General features: G+C 41.2%; 1 protein-coding gene across 4 annotated transcripts in view; it reads right to left on the reverse strand.

Annotated features, from left to right (window-relative positions):
* Positions 1-4,778, reverse strand: part of sphkap (SPHK1 interactor, AKAP domain containing) — an 86,122-nt gene extending 81,344 nt beyond the window's left edge. For 2 of the 4 annotated variants that reach the window (XM_008106235.3, XM_008106232.3), the window contains exon 1: positions 4,498-4,777. In XM_008106235.3, coding sequence (XP_008104442.1) covers positions 4,498-4,532 — 35 coding nt within the window. In that variant the 5' untranslated portion in view covers positions 4,533-4,777. Of the gene's footprint in view, positions 1-4,225; positions 4,374-4,497 lie in introns of those variants that run through there. The other 2 variants (XM_008106233.3, XM_008106234.3) reach the window with 2 other exon arrangements.
* Between the last annotated feature and the right edge of the window lie 21,411 nt (positions 4,779-26,189).

A 26,189-nucleotide genomic window follows, 5' to 3' on the forward strand; every position in this document is an offset into this window, starting at 1 on the left:
CACCGGGGAGTATCTATCCATTATTCCTGCTTTAATGGTCAGTGTCATAGAGTTGTTGATTGACTTCATGGTGCTACTAAAATGTCACCTATCAGAGCTACACCTGTATATTATGAGCCCAGGTTTATTGACACTAGCAAAGGGCTAATAGGAATACACAGGGATCATGTAATATATTTGAAATGTGAAAGCTTTGTTTACTATACTCTCTTGTGTTGTTTAAAATATGTAGAAATATTCTTAAACCTTTTTACATGGTTTGAATTATGGATCATTATAGATCACCAATCATGTCGCTGTTGCCAGTCTTGTTTCTATTCACATCGATAAAGTTTTGGATAGAGTTGAACAACTTTTAAATACAGTTTGTGCCTCGATGATCCACAAACCTGAAACATTCCAAAACTGTCCCCATGGGTGCCTCATATACTGGCAGTTTTTGATAGGTCAATTCACACAGTTTTTTAATGTCCAAATTATTAAAATATTGGGCATAAAATTACTTTCAGACTATATTTACAAGGTGTATACGCAGCATAAATGAATGTTATATTTAGACATAGGTCCCATCTTTAAGATCTTGTCATGCATATGAAAATATTCCAAAAAATCCACAACTCAAACACTTCTGGTCCCAAGCATTTCAGCTAAGGGACTGAAGTTGTAGATTTCAGGGTGTTTTAAAGGTAACCCATCCAAACCAACATACTGACAATATCCTTCATATGTCATCACTGATTTCAACCTATTACCTAAACCCCAGTGACTTGAAAGAGACTGGCACAGTGACCTTAACCACATTTATACTAATTGTTGGGACGTGCATTAATGTAATAGGTTTAAGCGGCAGTCAGCTTAAATCCAAGAAGTACATTTTGCAGAGTAATCCTCAATGTGTTTACTTAGGCATAGTAAATCCCTCTAACTTCAGTGGGACTTACTGTTTAGCAAGTCTATTTGGGATTGTAATCCCAGTGGGTCTGAATCAAGATGTTCTAGATTTTAATAGAGTAACTAATTAACTGAACATTGTGTCTTGGGCTTGCTTTTCATGAATTACTTTTTGTATGTCCCCACAATATACTTGCTAAAACCAGAACGAGTGAAATAATCAAATGTGTGTGCTGTAGTATATTAACATAAAAACACATGTAATAGCTATATCTAAACACATGAAAGCACAACTCATGCAGTATTTCAAAAGCAAATACTTTGTTTTATGGAATGCTGTGAGTTTTCTGGGCTATATGGCCATGTTCCAGACGCATTCTCTCCTGATGTTTCATCCACATCTATGGCAGTCATCCTCAGAGGTTGTGAGGTTTGTTGGAAACTAAGCAAGTGGGGTTATATATCTGTGGAGAGTCCAGGTTGGAAGAAATAACTTTTGTCTGTTGGAGGCAAGTGTGAATGTTGCAATTGGACACCTTGATTAGTATTGAAAAGCTTTGTAGCTTCAAAGCCTGGCTGCTTCCTGCCTGAGGGAATCCTTTGTTGGGAGGTGTTAGCTGGCCCTGACTGTTTCATGTCTGAAATTACCCTGTCTTCTGAGTGTTGTTCTTTATTTACTGTCCTGATTTTATAGTTTTTTAAATACTGGTAGCCAGGTTTGTTCATTTTCATGAACCACCCTGGACACAGCATATTATTGGAGAACACACAAATGCTGGACCACTCTAACAACCACTATGTCAGACTACGCAGAGAAGCCACTGAAATCCAGAAGTATGTGGACAATTTCAGCAGAAAGGAGGAAACCAAATCTGGCTACCAATATTTTTAAAAACCCTCTAAAATGAGGACAGTAAATAAAGAACACCATTCAGAAAACAAAGGAATTCCAGCCAAGAGTCAGCTAACACCTCCCAACAAAGGATCCTCCAGGCAGGAATCAGCCAGGCCTTGAAGCTGCAAGGCTTTTCAGTGTTAATCAAGGTGATTAATTGCAACATTCAATATCACACATGTACTGTTCAGCTGTAACTTGTAAAAGAAAGAGAGAAACCAATACTTTGGGCCATACGTTATACACAAGACACACTGGAACCCTTATATTAAAACTACATTTTTGTTGGCTGGCCAGAATCCTAAAACAGCCCTTTTCCTATTCAAAGCAACACAACTGAGAACTGCATATTTGGAATCAATTGGGGTAAACTGTAAAGGTGATGCAGATATTTGATCTAGATTGGGATCTTGTTAACAGTTTGTTTATTTTAACTTCTGTTGTACCATGGGTTGTATGTTGTATGTATGTCTATGTGTTAAATGTTTTGATGTGGCCGATGGGCTAATCAATAAAATGTGTTGTTGCAACATTCACACTTTCCTCCAACAGACAAGTGTTTTTTCTCCCACTCTGGACATTCCACAGATATCTAAACTCCACTTGCCTAGTTTCCTACAGACCTCACAACCCCTAAGGATGCCTGCTATAGATGTGGGTGAAACATCAGGAGAGAATGCTTCTGGAACATGGCCATATAGCCCAGAAAACTCACAGCAACCCAGTGATTCTGGCCATGACAGCCTTCAACAACACTTTCTTTTATTTTAGTGAACCATTAAAAGGATTGTGCAAGCGCAATCATATCAATCTGGCCAAATCTGAAAAGTAAACCAGACTGAAAAATGAAGCTATCAAAAAGTCTGCACTAAGTAAAATACGTTCCATGTTTCCCCTTATCAGTTTTGCTCTCGTCCTGGAAGCAGACTCCAGTGTACCCCTTCTGCTGCTCAAACATGAGATATGTTTTGCAAATCGCAGACAGCAAAGGAAGGCTGCATTTGAAACCTGCTGAACAGAATGCAATGTGTATAAATGAGAGAGATGCTGTTCGTTAAGAGGGGATGAAGGAGCCTGAAAATAACTGGCTGTTTATTTTTAACTACTCCTCAAAGACCCCATTAACCTTGTGAAACGAGTGTTTTGTGTTTGGGTGATGATGAGTGGAGTTTGCCCATTTCATTAATTAAAAGACCCCACTATTGCTTTTTGCAGCATTTCTGCTTGCGATGTAAGTATGTAGGTCAGACTGAAATGGATGTGGGCTAGTCACAAAACTGGCATGCAGAATGTATTCAAAAAGAAGAAATACTGATGAATATTCTAAAATATGCAATATTGAAAGTGCCTTCCTTCCTACCTGTCTAAAACGGCTTGAACAAAACATCCCAGGAAGGAAAGAGAGTGTCACAAAACCACAACTTCATTTCCAAAAGCATTTACATAACTTCTGTAATATTGACTTTCAGAACCCTCTTCATTTTGGATCTATCATGTGAAGCCATGTGTTATCTCTGAGAGAAAAAACCCCCACAATACTGCAGTGCCCTTCACACTTGGAAATGTGAGAGCTACACAAACTTAATGAATCTTAAAGTAATATGGAAATAGCTCGCGTTCAAAAGAGATGCTTATGCTTCATTTGCATAAGGAAACTGTAAAAGAGATCATTGAGATTATATGTATATTATAAATTCAAATAAGTAAAATATATCTGGGAGGTATTTTATGCCAGACATGAAGACCGCAAGGGAATCTCAGGACTTGTCATACCCATTTTTTCATCCAGCTGTTTAGTTTTTGCACTGCACAGATATTTACACCGACTATTTGCTGGCACAGTGATGAAAAATTCAAGAAATCAGACCCATTCCTCAAGGTATTTTTGCTAAAAGAACAGGGATTACCATTGGCACCTTAAGTGGTGGGTAAGAAAGCCATTTTCCAAAGTGATCCAGAGGATACTATTTATTTCCTGGAGTGCTGTCTCTTCAGAGATGAGCTTTCCTTCCACCACAATGAAGTCCCACATGGACCAGCTTGACAGCTTGGCTCTGCTTCCAGGCTCCCGTCCCTCTGGCCCGCATTCCTGCTCCATTCCCACGTGTCAGTCCGATTCCCCCTGCCCAACATCCTCGGGAAATGAGAGGCATCCCCTTATTCCATCTGTCCCTCATGTGGATCATGTTTTATGGCCACAGAGGTGGAAGGAAGGCTCTTGTCTATACCAAAGAGAAAGGAGCTGTGAGTCCAATGCAGCCTCAACTGAGAGGAAAGAAAGGGTGGCTCATTGGAAACTAAGAAGATGGCCGATGTTTTCCACGCGTTTCCTTCCCATTCTCGGCACCCGCCTGCTTGAAGCCTTATTCCTTCTGTCTGTCATAATACTACGCATCTCAAACGCACAAACCCGGCTCCCGCGCCTGTCCCAGACCTTACCGTCCTTTGGCTTCGCCTTCAAGCGCCTCCAGAGCCGGAGCCTGAAGCGCCTCCGCTCAGCCAGGCGCTCCAGCGAAGACTGGCAGGAAGGCAGGCAGGCAGGGAGGGGGGCAAGACCCTCCGAGAGCGCCCAGCCCTGGGGAGGGGTCTGCGGGGCAGGACAGCGGGGGCTCCGTGCCCGAAGGGGACTTTCGGGGACAGTCCACCGCCGCCCGGAGCAGGAGTCCCGCCCGACGGAGAAAGGCGCCTTGGAAGAGGGAAGAAGCCCTTACCTCGGAGGCACTTGGAGGGTGGGAGGCTCAGCCATGCAAAGGGTCTGCTGCCGCGGGAAAGAAGAGGCTCTCCCTCCACCGCTTCGTCTTAGCTCCCGACGGCTGTCTCTTCTCCTCTTGCCCGGCTTTAGTGCACCTCTCCCCTCTCTCTTTCTCTCTCTTTCTCGGGCTGCCCTTCTTGGCTTCTTCCTCCTTTTCAAACCCGCCCGCCCCCAAAGAGAAGGAGGAGGAGGAGGAGGAGGAGGAGGAGGGACAACAACCAAGCGGGCGTCAGCTTGTGCAGACGTCCAACCCTATGGGAGAAAGAGAGAGAGAGAGAGAAAAAAAGGGGGGGGGGGCTTCCTCTTGTTGGGACGTGTGCTGCCCTCCTGCCCCCACCAAGTGTAGGTAATGCCTGTCTCCAGCCCCACTGCCTCACTGGCCTTGGTGCCACCCAGTGTGGGACCCCATCATGCCACCCTCATGGACCTCCTCCCTCACCAGACCCTGCCACAACATTGGAGCTGAAATATCAGGACATTGGACAGCAATGGGAGCTGTACAAACAAAACCCAGCATCAGAGAAAACAGCAGCACATGCTCATCATGGCACTTAGGTAAAGGTTTTCCCCTGCCATTAAGCCTAGTCTTGTCCGACTCCATTTCTAAGCCAAGGAGCCAGCGTTGTCTGTAAACGCCTCCAAGATTATGTGGCTGGCATGACTGCATGGAGCACTGTTACCTTCCCGCTGGAGCGGTACCTATTGATCTATTCACATTTGCATCTTTCCAAACTGCTAGGTTGGCAGAAGCTGGGGCTAACAACAAGAGCTCACCCCGCTCCCCAGATTCAAACCAGCCAGGTGCAGATGCCCCTCTCTAGCCCCACTGCCTCACAGGGCTGCAATGGCTTCACTGGGGTTGGTGCCAACCAGTGTGGGAACTCATCATGCCACCCACATGGACCTCCTCCCACGCTAGAACCTGCCACTACACTGGAGCTGAAATAGCAGAACATTGGACAGCATTGGTGACTGTACAAACAAAACCCAGCATCAGAGAAAACAGCACATGCTCATCATGGTACTTACAGACAAAATTACATGATTTGAAATGTCCATACATTTGGGTAGCTATGACAGCTCTGACTGGAGCTCATGCACATTATTAGAAGGTCCAGAAGAGTAAATTAGCTCTGTTTCAAAGAGTAAAGTATTCTGTTTCTTCAGCACTTGATCCCCTGGATTTCACTCATGGCAACATATTAATTCCTGTGTATTTTTCCAGGATTCAAAGCTATTTTATTCTTAAATTACGGTATACTTTATGGCTGGCTGGCCATCTGTCGGAGGTGCTTTGGATGCAATTTCCTGCTACTTGGCCTGGGGTTGGACTGGATGGCCCATGAGGTCTCTTCCAACTCTACTATTCTATGATTCTATGTGTTCACAGAGAACTGTAGCTCATCAGGTTTAATTGGAATTACTCTACAGAAGGTAAACTGTCTGTAATGGGAAATTGGTTAACAAATTACGTTACTGACCATGTAACTCACTGTACTTAGGCAGATAGTTCTGCAAAGGTTAAGAAGAAAAAAGTCCTGTTGCATTTGAAGGTACAGTACATACCCGTGCACACATTGACTTCATGGATAAATTGAAGGGGGATTTTGGGGCCAAAATTATTTTATTTTTATAACTAAAATTATGTCAAAGGTCATTGTGTAGAGAGGGGAAACACCAATGCTACCTCTGGGGTAGCATTGCTGTTGGAAGGGCCAGCATCTGAATTGGAGACCAGCATTTTCCTCAGCTGGCCTTTGAAGAAGAGTCCTACCACTTCTCAGCCTGCAGAACAAGAACAAGCAAGTACATCTGGACAGGTGGAGGAAGATTTAAGTGTTCTGACTCTTAGACTTGTGAAAGGAAAAGACTCAAGTTCATAGGTCCACCCAGTTAGCTGAAAATGAGCCATCAATGGGCAACACCTGAGAGCCTAGCACAAAAGATTAGCAGGAGTTTCATCTTGTTGCTGGCAACAATGTTGGTGTTTGAAGCTGTGGCCTCGGACTATTGTTGATCTTGGAATTCATGAACTTTGAATTCCTTAATTCCTTGAATTCCTTAAATCTCTTAAACTTTGGCATTTGGATTGACCTTGGACTTTATTATCTGTGGAAATCGGCTTTTGGATCTTGGAATGGATCCTTGTGTTATGCCCTTCAATTAATGTCTCTTCACCTGTCTCTTCAGTTTGAACTTAGACTGTTTGCTGTTTTGATCAAGCTGGATCTTGGCTTCACATCACCCAGGCATCCAAAAAGCCAGAACTGATGCCACATAGGAGAGAGTAGAAAGAATCGGTACTTCTGTTAGATTTTCCTAGAATGAGTAAAGCTATTGTTTCACCACTTTATTCAGAGAAGGGAATGGGTCTCTATTTGAATTGAAGTAAGATACAGTACTCACAGTGACTTGTGGATAAGTCACTCCAGGTGCTCTGTGTTGATTTTTTTTTTGTCTAAAATTACTAGAATTCTACATGCTATATAGGGTACTTATTTCCATATACAGTAAATATAGAGATAGGCTATAAGAGGTGTTTTTAGTGATAGCATACTGGATTGAATGGGGAGTTGGCTTAATAAAGAAGGGAAACCCATAGAATCAAATTAGAAAATCGAATAGCTTCACTGACAGAACTGGCAGAAGGCCTGTTCTCCATTCCTTTGATCTGATAGGTTTGCTTAATGTCAGAATAGAACTTGGGATGTACCCTTGAGTGTTTCCTCCAATTCTAGCCCTTTATTATATATGCAGTGGTTGTAACCTTTAAAAGGTGATACGACTTTCTTCTGTTACCTGAAGTGGGATAAAAAGCAGGATGGCAGGCTGCAAGATGCACAAAATAGGATGTATTGAATGAATGTTTCTTTTAGAAAAGTTTTTCCAATGCCCTCGAGAGAACTGACAAAATTGTTATACATGTTTACTTCAAAAAGCCAAGCTGCAGCTGGATTCCCATTCTTGGAACGTAATTATCAGTTTCCCAACAGCAGTGGATATTTCTGAAAGCCTGAGAACAGAGATCGTGACAAAACTATTAAAAATCACTTTTAGACTCAAATTTAGGGTCCAGTGATAAATGGCTCAGCATTATGGAAACAAGAGGAATGTACACACATAGTACCAATGAAGAATGATAATACTATGACTAGGTCTTCCAGAATTTTAATAAAAGTGAATAGAGGTTCTACATTCATGGGTAAATTGGTACTCAGTATTTCAAAAAGCTGCTAAAGTATATTACATCAATGTTTCCTGCAAACAACTATTAGCTGGATCACAGATCCTGTCTATTTGGTATGTCACCCCATCATCTCAGATCACTGGATGTCCACGTTACATTCAGAGATATGTAACTGAAATAAGCATATACCGTAAGTGTATAAAATCAGATGTGTACAGGGCAATGTATCTCAAATAAAAACTATACATTCAACATACAGTCTGGACTTACATTGTTTGACATTTATAGAAATGAGGTGGGTATGCTTCCAGAATAATGTTGAACTTCGCTTCCCTGAGGATCCATATTTTTCTGTCTTTTACCTGGACAGACTAGAATTCAAAGAAAATGGAAATACTGTGCCATGAGCTTATGTAGTCTAAGAGTTTGCAAAAGTTGTCAAGTCACTACTGCAAAGTGCATATGCTAGGGAAAATCCCATGAAGTTAACAAATTCAACAAAAGTTTTGACTTTTAGTCATTAGTTGCTGTTGTCCAGTCTCCTGCAAGGCAAGCAACCATTATCCAATCCATGCCCCAGTATTTGTTCCCAATCATAGGTAACAAAGTAACATATACGAGGGTCGAATGAAAAGTAATGCCTCCACCTTCGTTACTTTGGTTTGGATGGGAATATTTTAATAAATCAAATGCAGAAATAATCCTTAGAATGTGCTCTTTAACTACCACTATTCACTTTTCCACATAATCACCAGACAATTGGATACATTTCTGCCAACGATGAACAAGTTTTCTGAAGCCGTCACAGAAGAAGTCGATACTGTTTCCGCAACCAGTGTCTCACAGTACCCATCGTGCACAGATCTTCTGATAGCCAAGCAAAGCAATAATGTGACCCACACGTTCTTGTGAAATGCCGATTATGCTTGAAATTTCTCTCTGAGTGAAATGATGTGGGAATTCAACAAAATACAAAGCAGCTGATAAGGTTTTTTTTCTGTATCCTCATCAAACATGCCTGTGATAGAGGTGAGATAAAGCCTCCCAAAGATCCTAAAGTTTCAGCTGGCTCATATAGAGAAATATGATATTTAAGACTTAGGTTTTTAAGGGCTTTAAAAGTCATAACTTGTACTTTGAATTCTGCACAGAAACAGAGTGACTTTGACTTGATATCAAAACAAGTCAATGTTGGTGCCAGGTGACTTCAAATGGGGAGGACAACACAATAAGGATGCAACCATTCCTTTACTATTACTGATCCACAGAGTCTTTGTCTGTACTCAGTTTTAGTATATTGGCCTTCATCCATCCCATTATAGAATCCAGATATCACTCTCATCAGAAAAAGTAAGTGAACTGGGTGTCACAAGAATACTGATGGCATCCAGCTCTTAAGTCATGGGTAATCTCAACCATCAGTTTCAAATAGCATCTCTTTTAGGTATAAAAATGAAATGCCAGTTGTATTTCCACTTTATCACATTGAACAAAGTCAAAATACTTGACAGCCTAAAGCACTTTATGACACACTATTTTGAACAACGTCAGATACTTCAGTACTCTCTTTATGTTCACTTCATTGTGCTAACAGGCCTTTAGGCCTTTCATTCACAAAGCATCTCTGTTTCTTACTTTGTAGAGCTGTCATTTGTATTTACAGCTGCTGCACATATAAAAATATCAGCGCTGTGAAAAAAAACCTAAGCAACATGTGTAATAAATACATATGCACCTTCGTTTTGTCATCATTATAAGCTTTCTGATGTTTTATTCTGTGAAGACTCAAGAATGGTCCCTCAAAGTAGCCATACTACCCAACCACACAACTTTATGAACAATAGTTGGCTTCTGTAAATCAAGGTGGATGTTTTTATGTTTAGATTTTATGTCATTATATAATTTGTGTTTGATTATGTTTGGTCTAATTTATTGATGTTAGGTTCTAATGTTGTTTTCATATGTGGGGTTTTGCTGGGATTATTACGTCAATGTGTTGTCGAAGGCTTTCATGGCCGGGATCACAGGGTTGTTGTATGTTTTCTGGGCTGTATGGCCATGTTCCAGAAGTATACCTCACAGAAGGTACCTCACAACCTCTGAGGATGCCTGACATAGATGTGGGCGAAACATCAGGAGAGAATACTTCTGGAATATGGCCATACAGCCCGGAAAACATACAACAACCCTATTATGTCAATATTTATTTGTTAATTGAGGCATTGAATGTTTGCCGTTGTATGTTGGAATCTACCCCGAGTCCCCTGGGGAGATAGGGCAGAATAAAAATTAAGTTTTTAAATAATAATAATAATAATAATAATAATTATTATTATTATTCCCAGATCTTAAAGAAACTACTTTTTGGAGACACCCAGCCATAAAATAGTCCAAAAGTAACACTTCCATGTTTTGGATATCCCTAAACTTTTTATCAATCCAGACACATCTAGTAACATGCTTGAGGTCATCTCACCAGCCCTTTCCTCCAATAATTTGCATTTATAGCTGTTCTTCCCACTTTCTGCACTTATATGTGTGCAGCTTTGGTAACCTAGCCATCTACTACAGAAACCAGTGATAATCTTGTAAAAGTAAACTATAGCAGCATGATATTCAGAGCTTGGTATTGGTCCCCCCCCTCCCCGGATTATAGTTTCAGAATTTGCCCATGCAACATGAGCACTGCCAGGCTGACTAGGGAATTCTAGAGATTATAATGTTCAAAAATGACATTTCTATGCTGTATTTGTATTTTTCTCCTCAAAAGATATTTTCTTGCATGAAGATTTTCACACCCCTAGTTTTTATTGTTCTGGTCATGAAAACAAATCCTTCAAATGTAGATGTCTAATTGGGGAAATTTAAATGTCTCATTGAGGTTAATGGAACTGGTAATTGTGTGCTTAATTTTCTTGCTTAGCTAAAGTTATACTGATGGGGCCAGGCTTAGCACAGCAGGCTTAAATGGCTGTGCTGCAGAAAAATTCTGCCGATTGAAAGGTCAGCACGTGCCGTTAGCCCCAGCTCATCTGCCCACCTAGCAGGTCGAAAGAGAAATGCACATAAATCCTGTACTGCAAGAGTTTGCCTTCCCTATTTTTTTCTAATATTTGATAGCTTTAGTATATTCAGGAATTGAAGTTTTGTCTCTTTTGTAGTAACACTATACATTTTTTGTGCATTCTCTTATTTCAATTTTTCCTTTATTTTCTTATTTCAATCTATCTACTTCCAGAAATGTGAGTAGATAAATAGGTACCGCTTTTAGCAGGGAGGTATCAAAGGCACCCTTAAAGACATTGATAGAAGGAAAACTCCTCGGCATGGAATACGGAGCGACAGCACACTTTCCCTTGGCTGGAGTCAAGTACAGCCTCGAAGATGCTGGAAATAAGATGGGAAAAATGCCTTTACCTCTGTTGTGTTGTCTGTCCTTGTTAACTGTATAATCGGCATTGAATGTTTGCCATATGTGTGTTCTGTAAACCAGTCTGAGTCCCCTTTGGGTGATAATAATGTAAATTACTGTAAATAAATACTGTAAATAAATAAATACAGTAGAGTCTCACTTATTCAAGCTAAACAGCCCAGCAGAAGCTTGGATAAGTGAACATCTTGGACAATAAGGAAGGATTAAGGAAAAGCCTATGAAACATCAAATTAGGTTAGGATTTTACATATTAAGTACCAAAACATCATGTTATACAACAAAATTGACAGAAAAAGTAGTTCAATACGCAGTAATGTTACCTTACAATTACTGTATTTACGAATTTAGCACCAAAATATCACGATATATTGAAAACATTGACTACAAAAATGGCTTGGATTATCCAGAAGCTTGGATAAGCAGGGCTTGGATAAGTGAGACTCTACTGTAAATAAATGTGCCAAAACAGACATTCTCTAGGCACTTCAGAATTTTCACTGGAACATGTTATTATCCTAATTTGTTTTTGTTCACTCAGGTTTTTTTTAAAGATCACCCAGAATGTTTCTTTACCACCTTCTGTCATGAAACTTGTTATCACCATCTGTAACATTAGTGACTAGTCTCATATAATATCACCCTTAAAAAATAAAGAGAGCTTTCCTCATAAGATTTCACCTATTCTTAATTGTTATGGGTGGTTCCTTTATATCTATAAGAAGCTCTAATATATATTGCAGATCCTTTGTCCATTTTTTTTAAAAAAAATCAGAATTATTTCTCCAATTTTTTTGTCATTTGACATCGCGACTTTCTCTTCATGAATATGTCTCATACTTAGAGGAGAATGAGCGCATTACACAAATTGGTTGTGAAAGCAAAAAATTGTGACTAGTTTTCTAATGCAGAAATCCAGTTTTCTTTCAACTGGTCCAAAAGTAGAAAAGTGTATTCATCCCACACAGGGTCTGTGTCTGGGCTGTTTTTGAAACCAAAGCTGCATATTGTGCTTTGTCGATGTGGAGGTCTGTAGAACAACTGCCAAGAAAGCTTTTATTCAGTGAAGGCTTGCAAAGAAACAAGTGACCTTTTTTTCTAGGTCAGAACTTGTAAGTGTAATGTTTTATTACTTCCAGCTTGGTTTGCTGAAATGTGGGCTTTATTAAACTTGCTTTTAGTACTTCAGGGAATCTCAGGTAGTGTTGACAGCCAGAGCTCATTTACAGAGTAGTGTACTGTCACTGGTCTGGGATTCAACTTGCATGCAAGTAGTACCGCAGCTGGAAACCTTTAATAGATGCTGGTATGGGTTATACTAAAAGCAATAGCCAATTTTGATTTGTTTTAATAGCATGAAACAGTCAGATCTAAAATGGATTTATTCCTTCCAGGGCCTAGGAAGAAAGAGGCTCAGCATTTTTACCAAATCATGGTTTCTAGGTTGGGGAAAGCTATCATATTTAAATCTTCACCTGCTGATATATATTTTTAAGGATTAGACTAAATATTTGTAAAGGTTAAAAAAACACTTAAAAATTTCTTTATGTATTTATCTGTGTCTACTGGAGTACTATATACTTTCCTGGTCATTTTACTTTGGCAATGATATTGGAGAGCTGATAAAAGTGTGAAAAAGTTCAATAATGTAAACAATTATAACAATTGCCATACCAGGAAAGCTTACAGTATTTGGAGGTACTTGCTTTCGGCCTCCAGGTGTTTTGGACTTCAGCTCCCACAGTCTCTAAGAGCTGATAAGCTGGCTGGGATTTCTGGGATTTGAAGTCCAAAACACCTGAAGGCTCAAAGGTTGGGAACCACTGAACTATACAGAAAGTATACAAGGATGAGCTGAAGCTATTTTAGTGATAGTGACCTTGGATAGATCCTTGAAAACTTGGAAAAAAAACCCAGAGAGGAATTACCACCCAACGAACATTGAAACCACAAGCCACATATTATATGGATAGACAGACACTTTTTCTCTACTCTCATAATGCTGCAACCATGAGGTCATCCAAAATAGTAGAATGGTGAGAAACTATATAGAAAGAAAACAAAATAGATCTTTGCCAATCACATAGTTGAAATGTGTTAGTTCACTGTGAAAGCATGTATAGGCTGCACATTCCTATTTGGAATTCTGAAATCCAAAATACTCAAAAATTTAAAAAATGTCCCCATGGCTTTACTTTCTGTTGGTTCAATGTAACCAAACTTTGTTTTGTGCACAAACTTATGAAAACCTATGCATAAAATTGCCTTAGGATATGTGAAACATAAATAAATATCACATTTAGAAGCCAAGACATTTTATTATGTACATATGGGGAAAATGCAGCTTCTCCAAAATCCAAAAAAATCCAAAATTCAAAGTACTTCTGATCCCAAGCATTTTGGATAAGAAATAAGCAAACTATAATGAAAGTCACCAATTTAGATTGCGTTAAAAGGAGATTGGTTGCATTCTTGAAGCATATCTTCCAGTGACTACAAGTCTGGATAGTTTATAATTCTCTCCGCCACTCCTGATTTAGCTAAGTAAGGATTTTAATACATCAGGGTCTGGACAAGATTACAAATGTTAGTGTCCACCTTGATAAACTATGGGATAGACTATTGTTATTTTTGCGTGCCTTAAAGACATTTCCAACTTCTGGCGACCCTAAGAAGGCCCATCAGAGGATTTTCATGGCAAGATTTACTCTGAGGGAGTTTGACTTTACCTTCTTCTGAGACTCAGGGAGCATGATTTGCCCAGATTTTCTCAATTGGCTTCCATGGCTGATCTCCAGAGTTGTAGTCCACTTTTCAGATCACTATATCTTGCTGGCTCTCCATTAATAACATTGTGAAACCACTATTTCAACCACTAAAATTATATACAAAATTGTGTTAACTGGCACAGAGCTTGTGGAGGGATGAGAAGCAATATTTACATTTCTTTTGACCTAGATATTATATTTTAGTGCTTTGTGCTTTAAGAACCCAGCATATCCAAGGAGATGGAAACAAGAGACTGCTTTTCAGAGTAATTGGGGGTTGATTCTTGCTGTCCAAGCAGGAGCAATCTCCACTGTTCATTTCAAGTCTTCATTCGTTGTCTTAAAATACTTTTTGGTGTTAGTAATTTATTGTATCCTGATTAAACTTTATTCGGGTAATAAACTAAAGACATTTAGTGTTTCTCAAGCACTTTCCACTATTGAGAAACCCATCCAACTGATTTGGATTTAACTGCCTTTGGGATGTATAGCAGAATAGCTCAGTAGTGATATTGTCATTCTTTCCTTATTTTATTTTCCTCCTTCCCTCCCTCCCTTCTAGAATTCACTGAGGACGCTCTGGCTGCATTTATTTTTCAAGCCCAAATGTTTTCACAACCTTTCAGATATAATTTGAAGCCACTTTGAGTCTCCTCATGGAGAGGAAAAAGAGGGATATAAATTGTGAAGCCTTGATGTGATGACAGGGATTGGAATCCCTTCGGATCCCACCTTTGCCACCAATTATGCGAAGGGTTCACCTTCTACCTCTATGTATCCTACTTTTCAATGTTATCGCTGCCACCACCTTTGAAAGATGCTTTGCTCAAACAATAAGCAACATTTGATGAAACAGTAACTGGTTTATTTTATAGTACAAAGCTTGATGGTTGCAAGAATGTTATAACTTAAGTTGAACGATGTTACTTCTATACAGTAAGTGTTGCAAGACTTTTCAATCGTTTCACTGAGCTTAGTATGGTATTAGCTTTATAAGACTCGTTTTCAGTCAGGAATACTGTCCTTCTTTAAACTTAATTGATCTGTACCCGATCAAACTTGGACTGGGGAGTTTAACTGGTTAACCCTAGTCCTTCTACGACTTAGGGATGTAACCTCAGCTCTTTAGTTATTCCTACTAAAGGCTCAGCAACCTCAATTTTAGCCCTTCTCCGCTAAAACCCTCTAGCTGCTCAACTTCCTCCCACAATCTCTTTATTTCGACCACCCTCCTTTCCCACTGAATAGAACCAACTGCTCTGCTCAACCGACCAACTCCAACTGCCCCATTCCAACTGCTAAATTTTTGAATTCTAAGGCTTCCACCAGCAAGGTGAAGCCACGCCCCTTTTCCTGGCCGTGCCTTAGAGGTTCCCAGCTTCTGTACAAAAACAGCTGAAATACATAACCTTAAACAGTCAACCTAAACATAGCAATCATGAATAAAACACAATGATCATGACATCTTTACATACCTTCCAACCCGGAAAGATTATTTTTGCTTTTTCTAGACCCAGAATAAGCAAAAATAATAGAGAGTAACACAAAATACATATCTATACATAAACATAACATCATACCTTAAACTCTAAATACAAACCTGTAAGTCTTCCGATCAAGGTGCTCTGGATAGAGCATCAGCTACCACATTACATTTGCCCTTTATATGTTTAATATCAAATGTAAAGTCCTGTAGTGACAAACTCCATCTCAATAATTTGTTATTGGTCCCTTTTACATTATCCAACCATCTTAGGGGTGCGTGATCAGTTTGTAACGTAAACTTCCTTCCCCACAAGTATGGTTTCAGTTTCTTTATGGACCAAATTATTGAATAGCATTCCTTCTCGATTGTGGACATGCTAAGCTCATTAGAATGCCACTTCTTACTGAGGAATAGTATGGGCCTATCCTCTCCATCTTCATCAATTTGACTTAGGACTGCTCCTAGTCCAGTGTCTGAAGCGTCACAAGTTAAAATGAATGGGTCATCAAAATTTGGGGCTTTTAAAACCGAATCAGAAGTAAGGGCCTTTTTTAAATTGTCCATGGATTCCTGACACTTGGGAGACCATATTACTTGGTTTGGGTGTTTCTTTTTTGTAAGGTCTGATAATGGGGCAGCTAAATTACTGAAAGACGGGATGAACTTTCGGTAATATCCGGCCAAACCAAGAAATGATCTAATTTGTTTTTTTGTTTTCGGGATTGGCCATTGGTGTATATCTTTGACCTTGGTAGGATCAGGTCTGATACACCCTCCACCTATAATATGTCCCAAATACTTAGACGTATGGTTTCCCAACTTGCATTTAGAAGCTTTAATAGTTAACCCAGCTTCTAATAACCTGCCCAACACACAATCAAGATGCTTAAGATGGTCTTCCCAACAATCACTATAGATACCTATGTCATCCATGTAGGCTAAACAGAACTCACCTAAGCCGTAGAGAACTTTGTCTACCAGCCTCTGAAATGTCGCGGGACTATTTTTTAAACCAAATGGTAAAACGACGAATTCGTAGAGTCCCCCTTGAGTTCTAAAGGCCGTTTTGGATTGGTCTTCAGGTGCCATAGGCACTTGCCAGAACCCCTTAGTCAAATCAATACTACTTATAAATTTGGCTTTTCCAATTCTTTCTAGTAAATCATCCAAACGGGGCATCGGATACATGTCGTTTTGGGTGATTTTATTTAACCGCCGGTAATCTATGCAAAACCTTACGGTTTTGTCTGGCTTCTTTACTAACACTATGGGCGAAGCCCAAGGGCTGTTAGATGGCACGATTATATCCAAATCTAACATCTCCCTGACCTCTCGCTCTATGCATTCGCTTATCTTACCCGTCACCCTATAGGGAGGGGATGCTATCGGTGCGGCGTCACCGGTGCATATTTTATGTTGCACTCCCTGCACTCTCCCGGGTAAATCCGAAAACATGACTTTATACTTAGCCAAGATTCCTTTAACCTCTCTTTGTTGTGATGGAGATAAGTCTGAATTTATGGTTACTTGATCCAAGTTTCTATGTATCTCCCTATTACCTTCCCAAAATGAAAAAGGACCTGTATCTTCCTCTGATACTACACAGTAAACATTTGCTGACCTATTTACATACGGCTTAATCATATTTACATGCACCCGTTTCTCAATCCCTGATTGTTCATCTAGGATGTCACAGTTCACATGGTTCTGCTTCCTGACGATCCTCCACGGTCCAGTCCAGTCTATCTGTAGTTTGTTGTTCTTGTTGGGTGTTAAAAACAGGACCTCATCTCCGACATTGAAGTCTCGGGGTCTCGACGTTGCGTCGTACCGGGTCTTTTGTTGCTCCTGGGCCGCCATAAGATGTTCCTGGGCGATGTCCCTGGCCATCTTTAATGTTGACTGAAGATCTTTGATGTAGTTGTCGACAGGAACAGGATCTGGTGTAGGGCTTGCTTCCCAGTGCTCTCTGATCAAATCAAGGGGTCCACGAGCCTTCCTTCCGAATAACAATTCAAAAGGCGAGTAACCAGTGCTGTCCTGTGGGACTGATCGATATGCGAACAACAGCTGCTGCAACTTGGTGTCCCAGTCGTGGGGTCTCTGCTGGCTATAGGCCTTGATCATTTTTACTAGTGTTTTGTTCAGGTTTTCTACTAGGCCATTCGTTTGCGGATGATAAGGTGTGGACGTTAGGTGTTTAATTCCGCACAACTCTAATAACTTCTTCATTAGCCGCGAGGTGAACTGAGTCCCCAGGTCTGACACAAGCTCTCTGGGAAATCCAGTCCTTCCCCAAATTGATAACAGCGCATTGGCTACGGTGGAAGTTTCAATATTGGTCAAAGCCACTGCATCTGGATACCTGGTTGCATAGTCTATTACTGTGAGGATATATTTGTATCCTCTCCGACTGGGCTTATACAAAGGACCAACTAGATCAATCCCTACTCGGAAAAAGGGTTCCCCAACAACCGGCATGGGAACTAAAGGAGCTTTGGTCTTATCTCTTCCCGTGCTAAACCTTTGGCAAGTATCGCACGAGCTGCAAAACTCCTTGATATGTTGATACATGCCAGGCCAGAAAAAGTTCTTGCTGATCCTTTGGGTGGTTTTTCTAACCCCCAAATGCCCTCCTTGTGGATTGTCATGGGCCACATCTAACAGTTGTTTCCTGTAGTTTACAGGTACCACTATTTGGGTACGTGTTTCTGGCTTATTCAAAGTCTTATGGCTTGTACTTTTCCTGTATAAAACTCCCTCCTTAAGTATGAACTTAGGAGTTTTACTTTCTTCTGTTCCTGTGGCGCTCTGAGCTTGCAAGAACAAAGGTTGTAATGTTTCATCTGCTAGCTGCTCTCGCAGTATCTCTTGTTTTCCCTCCATTCCGCTGGTCAACTCAGTGATGTTCGAACTAGACTCAGGAAGTTGCTCTGAGCTAGCTTGGATGGTTAAACACTTGGCTTTTGGAGTGTGGACCTCCATGTTGCCTTCATGTTTATCAGCTTCTTTCTGCCAATTCCTAACTTTTCCATTTAAATCATTCCCAATCAAACATTTGTATGGGATATCCGCGCAGACTGCGAAGTCCCATAATCCTTCCCAGCCTTTGTACTTGATGGGTAAGGATACTACAGGGGTTGGTATCGATGGACCTATTCCCTTTAAATTTATCTCTGAAGAGGGATGTTGGTATCTCTGTGGGACCACTTCAGGACGTATAATGCAGACATCCGACCCAGTGTCTCTCCATCCCTGCGTGTGTATCTCATCTATGACAATAGATTCTAAATAGTCTTCAGAGATTTCTCTTGAAAGGATAAATAAACATTGTTTTTCTTTTGGCCTCACATCAGGGCTTCTAGATTTAACTTCAGGTTCCACTTCTTGTTCTATTGGAGCTCTATTTACAAAGAACGTGGACCTGTCTTTCTTGATTAAGTTACATTGGTATCTAAGATGCCCTGGCCTTCCACAATGGTAACATTTTATCTTTTCCTCAGGCCTGGCTTGGCCTGCAACTGCCTCATGCTTCCTATAGGCGGTGTTTTCTCCTGAACCTCCCCTTTGCATCGGTGTGCGTGCGTGAGGGTAAAACGTCGCCTTTAGAGGTTTTTTCTCCTTTGGTTCTTCCTCCTTCCTAAAGCCTTCTTTCAAGGTAATTAGCTGGTCAATCATTACTGCAGCTTCGTTGGCTGTCTTTGGGTTTCGGTCTTGAATTAGCCATCTGTATTCTGAGGGAACTAGGTGAAAGAGCTGCTCCAGCTTCAATAGTTCCTTAAGTTGCAGAAAGGAATCTACTTCAGAAGTCCTCACCCAGCTGTCAAAGTATTGTGCTTGCTTTGAGGCAACTTGCGCAAAACTTTGGTGTCTGTCCCTCTTTAAAGTTCTGAACTTTAATCTGTAAAATTCAGGCGTCAACTGAAACTTTTGTTGTACCTGCAGTTTAAACATCTTATAATCTCTGTGAGTGTCTTCAGCCATATCACTGTATATTTCTAGAAGCTTTCCACTAATTTGTGGCCTCAGATATAACATCCATTTGTCTTCACTCACTTCAAAATCTTTACAGCACCTTTCAAAGGATATGAGGAACTTTTCTATATCATCTTCCTTGTTATATCTGGGAAACCTTTTTAAAATTACATCAGGTGCTTCAGCTCTCAAATCTCCTTCCTGGGTATCAGCGTGAGGTTGAGAGTGTGTCAATCTTTGTTTCTCCAAATCTATTTCCATTCTCCTCAACTCTAATTTTGCCTGACTGGCTCTCTCCTCAGCTTGTCTCTCTCTCTCTTTTTCCTCCCATTCTCTCTCTCTTTGCTTCTCCTCCCATTCTCTCTCTCTTTGCTGAGCCTCCATCTTTTTCAATTCCAATTCCAATTCAGTCTGCCGGGCTCTCTGTCTCTCCTCAATCTCTAGTTTCTTCATCTCTAATTGATACTTGAGAGACATTTCAGACAAGGTTACTTGTTCTGAATCTGAGGAGGAAAGCTCTCCTGCCTCCTCTGCCAACTTCTTCTGTTTTCTGGTGGCCATTTCCAGACAAAGTTTACCTCAGCCCTTTTACCTAAAGCTGATCTCCGGCACCAAACTGACTTTTGCCACACGAATTTCAGGCACTGAATCAGTTTTTTGTTACACGTATCCCAGGCACTGAATTAGTCTTTGTTACACGTATCCCAGGCACTGAATTAGTCTTTGTTACACGTATCCCACCGCTGCCACCAAATATGTGAAGCCTTGATGTGATGACAGGGATTGGAATCCCTTCGGATCCCACCTTTGCCACCAATTATGCGAAGGGTTCACCTTCTACCTCTATGTATCCTACTTTTCAATGTTATCGCTGCCACCACCTTTGAAAGATGCTTTGCTCAAACAATAAGCAACATTTGATGAAACAGTAACTGGTTTATTTTATAGTACAAAGCTTGATGGTTGCAAGAATGTTATAACTTAAGTTGAACGATGTTACTTCTATACAGTAAGTGTTGCAAGACTTTTCAATCGTTTCACTGAGCTTAGTATGGTATTAGCTTTATAAGACTCGTTTCTTTCAGTCAGGAATACTGTCCTTCTTTAAACTTAATTGATCTGTACCCGATCAAACTTGGACTGGGGAGTTTAACTGGTTAACCCTAGTCCTTCTACGACTTAGGGATGTAACCTCAGCTCTTTAGTTATTCCTACTAAAGGCTCAGCAACCTCAATTTTAGCCCTTCTCCGCTAAAACCCTCTAGCTGCTCAACTTCCTCCCACAATCTCTTTATTTCGACCACCCTCCTTTCCCACTGAATAGAACCAACTGCTCTGCTCAACCGACCAACTCCAACTGCCCCATTCCAACTGCTAAATTTTTGAATTCTAAGGCTTCCACCAGCAAGGTGAAGCCACGCCCCTTTTCCTGGCCGTGCCTTAGAGGTTCCCAGCTTCTGTACAAAAACAGCTGAAATACATAACCTTAAACAGTCAACCTAAACATAGCAATCATGAATAAAACACAATGATCATGACATCTTTACATAAATAAACATAATAAACATAATAAAAACATTGTGTTGTTGAAGGCTTTCATGGCTGGGATCACTGGGTTGCTATGAGTTTTCCGGACCATACAGCCCAGAAAACTCAAAACAACCCATAATAAAACATAATAATAATAATAATAATAACAACAACAACAACAACAACAACAACAACAACAACAACAACATCCAATATAGTCAGCATAGTGATCTTGTTTGCTGTGTACTAATCTTGTTGTATATCAAATAATAATAATTTCTCATGTCAAAATGTGTTGTCAGAAATGATCCTCCATTTTCAACAAATTTTGGAAAAGGGCAAGGAATCTGTGGCTCCCTAGATGTTGGACAAGTTTCTAACAACCCTGGAAGCTGACCATGTGGGTTAGCAGGAGCGACATCACAGTAACTGCTGAGGCTCATATTTATTTTGCATCAAATGTAAAAACAAAACCACACCATGATTAGATTTGGCTGCTGTGTACTCAAGCTTTACTTGAAAAATAAGAACTGTGTCACCCAAAAAAAGAAAGACAAAATAGGACAGATTTGCATAAAATCTGCAAATGCCAATTCATATGCTTCAGTATAAATTTTAAAAAGATCTATAATTAAAATAACACGCATTTCACCATAGTAAAAAAATGTTATGACCAGGTGACCCATATGACTGCTTTTCAGCCAGGTGTCCAAATGCTAACTGTTGGTGAGTACCTTCGTTGTCCCTGCTTTTCTTCTTTCTTCTGTTTTCCTTTAAAAAAAGCATTTCAAACCCAACTTGGATTGGACAGCTCCCAAACAAAGAATGTCTTCAAATGCAGGACACCCTAACTTGAAGAGGTCATACGTTACTGCTTTGCTTCAGGAAGCAAAATGTCATGGGACTGCTGTGTGCAGAAAAAGCCATACTGACAAAAAACAAAACAAAACCCCAGTTTCATTTCTAGAACTTAATATATTATTTTTCTCACTCTGTACATTAAATGTCTTCTGGTGATTAGGAGTTGCATTGGCACCTCCAACATTGAGTTTGCTATCATGAAGGGGTATTGAAGAAAGCACCATTTGTGCACTAAAGTGTGGTATGCCCATCCAATGTGCCTTGTTTACAAGTAAAATCATGTAAATATGTAAGCAATTTTTGGGGAAATGTATTTAGAGAGATAGAGGATATAATGAGCATTAAAATAGAAAGGAGTCCTAGAATAACTTTATTATAATTATATAATATGAAACAGTTGAAAAAAAGAGAAAAAGATGTGATATCAAATCTATTAACAATAGCAAGATTGCTTATCACAAGGAATTGGAAAAGGGAAATAAATATACAAATTGAGGAGTCGCATAAGGCAGTATGGAAATCGGCAATAAATGATAAGCTGACATTTAATTTAAAAGTTAAAGAGGGATTTTGATGATGTCTAGGGAAAATGTATTGAAAGAGGATTCAAAACAAAGGATGGAAAGTTACCTCCACAAGAGGAAATTAAATTTTGGACAGATAATATATAAAAGAAGTGGCTCGGGGGGAGGGAGCATGGTGGTGAGGGATAGAAATATAGGTATAAATGTGAAAGTAATTGTGGATACAAAAAGATTTAATGAGAAGTATTGTATATTGTATTGCATACTACATGTCTGCTGTATAACAAATGTATTGAACTCTTTTAAAATAAATATGTTTTAAAAGAGAGACAAGTACAATCATGCTTCTGAAAACATGGTTCTAATTGTAAAGAAAGCTTATAGTAATAATATTGGGTAGGATTATTTGTAAATGGTTAGAGAATGGACATTGCTCACCAAACACATGTTCCCTAATTCAGGTGAAAATATGCTTTCTAAACTATGTGCAATTGTGTATGGCAACCTGGAATACTGTGTCTAATTCAATAATGATATTGACAAGCTAGAATGTGTTCAGAGAAGGCAACCAACATGGTTAATGGGCTGGAATCCAAGCACTTTATAATGAGCAGATCAGAAGCTGGGTATCTTTAGTTCATAGAAAAGAAGGTTAAGACATGAAACAAACATCATGTTTAAATATTTGAAGATATGTCACATTGATGAGGTAGCAAGCTTGTTTTCTTGGGGATCTTCCTGTTCTGGAGACTGGCGATCCTGTCGATGTCCTGGCTGATCACTACAATAGTGAGCTGTCAAGGGCACTTGACACGATCGCTCCCGAACGTCCCCTCTCGCTGCGTAGAGTCACGTCGACTCCTTGGTTCACTGAGGAGCTGGCTGTGATGAAGCGTGCGAGGAGGGGACTAGAGTGCATCTGGAGGAAATCTCAGGATGTGTCTGACCAAGCACGGGCTAAAGCCGCTATTAAGGCTTACTCCGTGGCTTTGCGAGCAGCCAGGAAAGCTTTCACGACTGCCCGCATAGCGTCTGCGGCCAACAGGCCATCGGAGTTGTTCCAAGTTGTTGGGGAGCTCCTGCGGCCTTCTGAGACCCAGGGGCTTCCCGATGACTTGGCAACTCGGTGCAGCGATTTCACGCACCATTTTGCAGGCAAAGTTGCTCAGATACGCCGTGAGTTGGACTCCAGCTTAACTGTAGTTCCAGCGGAGGTAACCGAGGTACCTGTCTGTCCGATTTTGTGGGATTCTTTCCGGCTTGTTCTTCCTGATGACGTGGAGGGGGTTCTTGGGTCTGTGAGGGCGACCACTTGCGCTCTGGATCCTTGTCCTTCTTGGCTGGTTAAACTGGCCAAAGATGGGTTGTTGGATTGGTTTGTGGCTATTATAAATGCCTCCTTGGGTCAGGGGACAGTTCCATCCTGCTTTAAGCAGGCGGTGGTAAAACCGCTATTAAAAAAGACCTCCCTGGACCCATCTGTATGTAACAACTACAGACCAATCTCCAACCTCCCGTTTCTGGGCAAGGTTCTGGAGCGGGTGGTTGCCACGCAGCTCCAGGAATTCCTCGATGACACTGATTTTCTGGACTGCTCGCAGTCTGGCTTCAGGCCTGGGCACAGTACTGAGACGGCTTTGGTCGCCTTGGTGGATGACCTCCGCAGGGAGCTGGACAGGGGGAGTGTGACCCTGCTGGTTCTCTTGGACATCTCAGCGGCTTTCGATACCATCGACCATGGTCTCCTTCTGGGGAGGCTCTCCGGGATGGGGCTTGGTGGCACGGTTTTGCTGTGGCTCCAGTCCTTCCTGGAGGGTCGTTCCCAGATGGTGAAGCTGGGGGATACTTGCTTGGACCCCTGGCCATTGACCTGTGGGGTCCCACAAGGGTCTATCCTATCCCCCATGCTATTCAACATCTACCTGAAACCGCTGGGAGAGGTCACCCGGAGTTTTGGAGGGCGTTGCCATCTCTACGCAGATGACACGCAAATCCACTACTCGTTTCCATCTAACTCCAAGGAAGCCCCTCGGATGCTGAACCAGTGCCTGGCCGCTGTGGCGGACTGGATGAGGAGGAACAAGCTGAGGATCAATCCCGACAAGACAGAGGCCCTCCTGGTCAGTCGCTCGTCTGATCGGGGTATTGGGTGGCAGCCTGTGCTGGACGGGGTTGCACTCCCCCTGAAATCACAGGTCCGCAGTTTGGGGGTCCTCCTGGACTCAGCGCTGACGCTTGAGGCGCAGGTGTCGGCGGTGGCCGGGAGGGCCTTTGCACAACTCAAACTTGTGCGCCAACTGCGACCATACCTCGTGAAGTCTGACTTGACCACAGTGGTGCATGCCTTAGTTACCTCTAGACTGGACTACTGTAATGCACTCTACGTGGGGCTTCCCTTGAAGACGGCCCGGAAATTACAACTGGTCCAGCGGTCGGCGGCCAGACTAATAACTGGGGCGAGTTACAGGGAGAGATCCACTCCCTTGTTCAAGGAGCTCCACTGGCTGCCGTTTATTTTCCGGTCCTAATTCAAGGTGCAGACCATCATTTATAAAGCCCTAAACGGTTTGGGACCCACCTACCTTCGTGACCGTATCTCCTATCATAAACCTGCTCGATCCCTTCGATCGTCAGGGGAGGCTCTCCTGTCACCACTGCCAATATCTCAGGCCCGCCTTGTGGGAACAAGGGAGAGGGCCTTCTCTGCTGTGGCCCCCCAATTGTGGAACTCACTGCCCGGTGAGATTAGGCAAGCCCCCACACTAGCAGCCTTTAAGAAAGACCTGAAAACATGGCTCTTCCGTTGTGCCTTTGGAGAGTAATCACTTCATACATCCCTTTTGCTGCTCTCCTTCAATATTTGTCCTCCAGATCGCACCGCCACTTTATGATCCTGTCCTCTGTGGTTTTTACTCCTACTTTCTTTCTCACCTCGAGTTTTAATCTAGTGTTCATGTGGCCCACCCTAGGTTTTATTGTTCTTTGACCTTGTTTAATGTATTGTGTTGTTTAATGTGCTATGATTTGTTGTTCTATTATATTTTGTTATATTGTATTGTTCTGGGCATGGCCCCATGTAAGCCGCCCCGAGTCCCCATTGGGGAGATGCTGGCGGGGTATAAATAAAGATTATTATTATTATTATTATTATTATTATTATTATTATTATTATTTTCTGCTGCTCCAGATATTACGATATGGAGCAACAGATTCAAACTACACGAAAGGAGATTCAACCTGAACATTAGAAAAAACATCGTAGTGACAAGCTGTTCAAAAGTGGAATACAGCCTTGAAGTGGTGTGGAGTCTCCTTCTTTGGATGTTTTTGAACAAAGGCTGGATGGCTATCTGTTGGGTGTTCTTTGATTGTCTATCCCTGCATGGTAGAATTGGGTTGAACTAGATGGCTTTTATTATCTCTTCCAACTCTATGATTTTATGAAAGGTGAAGGTAAAGGTTTTCCCCTGACATTAGTCATTTCTGACTCTGGGGGTTGGTGTTCATCTCCATTTCTAAGCTGAAGAGCCGGCATTGTCCTAGACACCTCCATGGTCATGTAGTCGGCATGACTGCATGAAGCACTGTTACCTTCCCGCTGGAGTGGTACCTATTGATCTACTCACATTTGCATGTTTTCGAACTGCTAGGCTGGTAGAAGTTGGGGCTAACACTGGGAGCTCACCCTGCTTCCTGGATTCGAATCACCAACCTCTTTGTCAGCAAGTTCATCAGTTCAGTGGTTTAACTCACTGCGTCACCAGATTAATTCTATGATAGATGTACATAAAATACTCCCTAGTTGTCAAGATAGTCTGTGAATCAAGTGAACAAAACATTTCATGTATTTTTAGAAGTGGCCCATACCAAAATAGTAAAAAATTTACACA

The sequence above is a fragment of the Anolis carolinensis genome, chromosome 3 (genome assembly GCF_035594765.1).
Source record: "Anolis carolinensis isolate JA03-04 chromosome 3, rAnoCar3.1.pri, whole genome shotgun sequence".
In the NCBI taxonomy this organism is placed as follows: domain Eukaryota; kingdom Metazoa; phylum Chordata; class Lepidosauria; order Squamata; family Dactyloidae; genus Anolis; species Anolis carolinensis.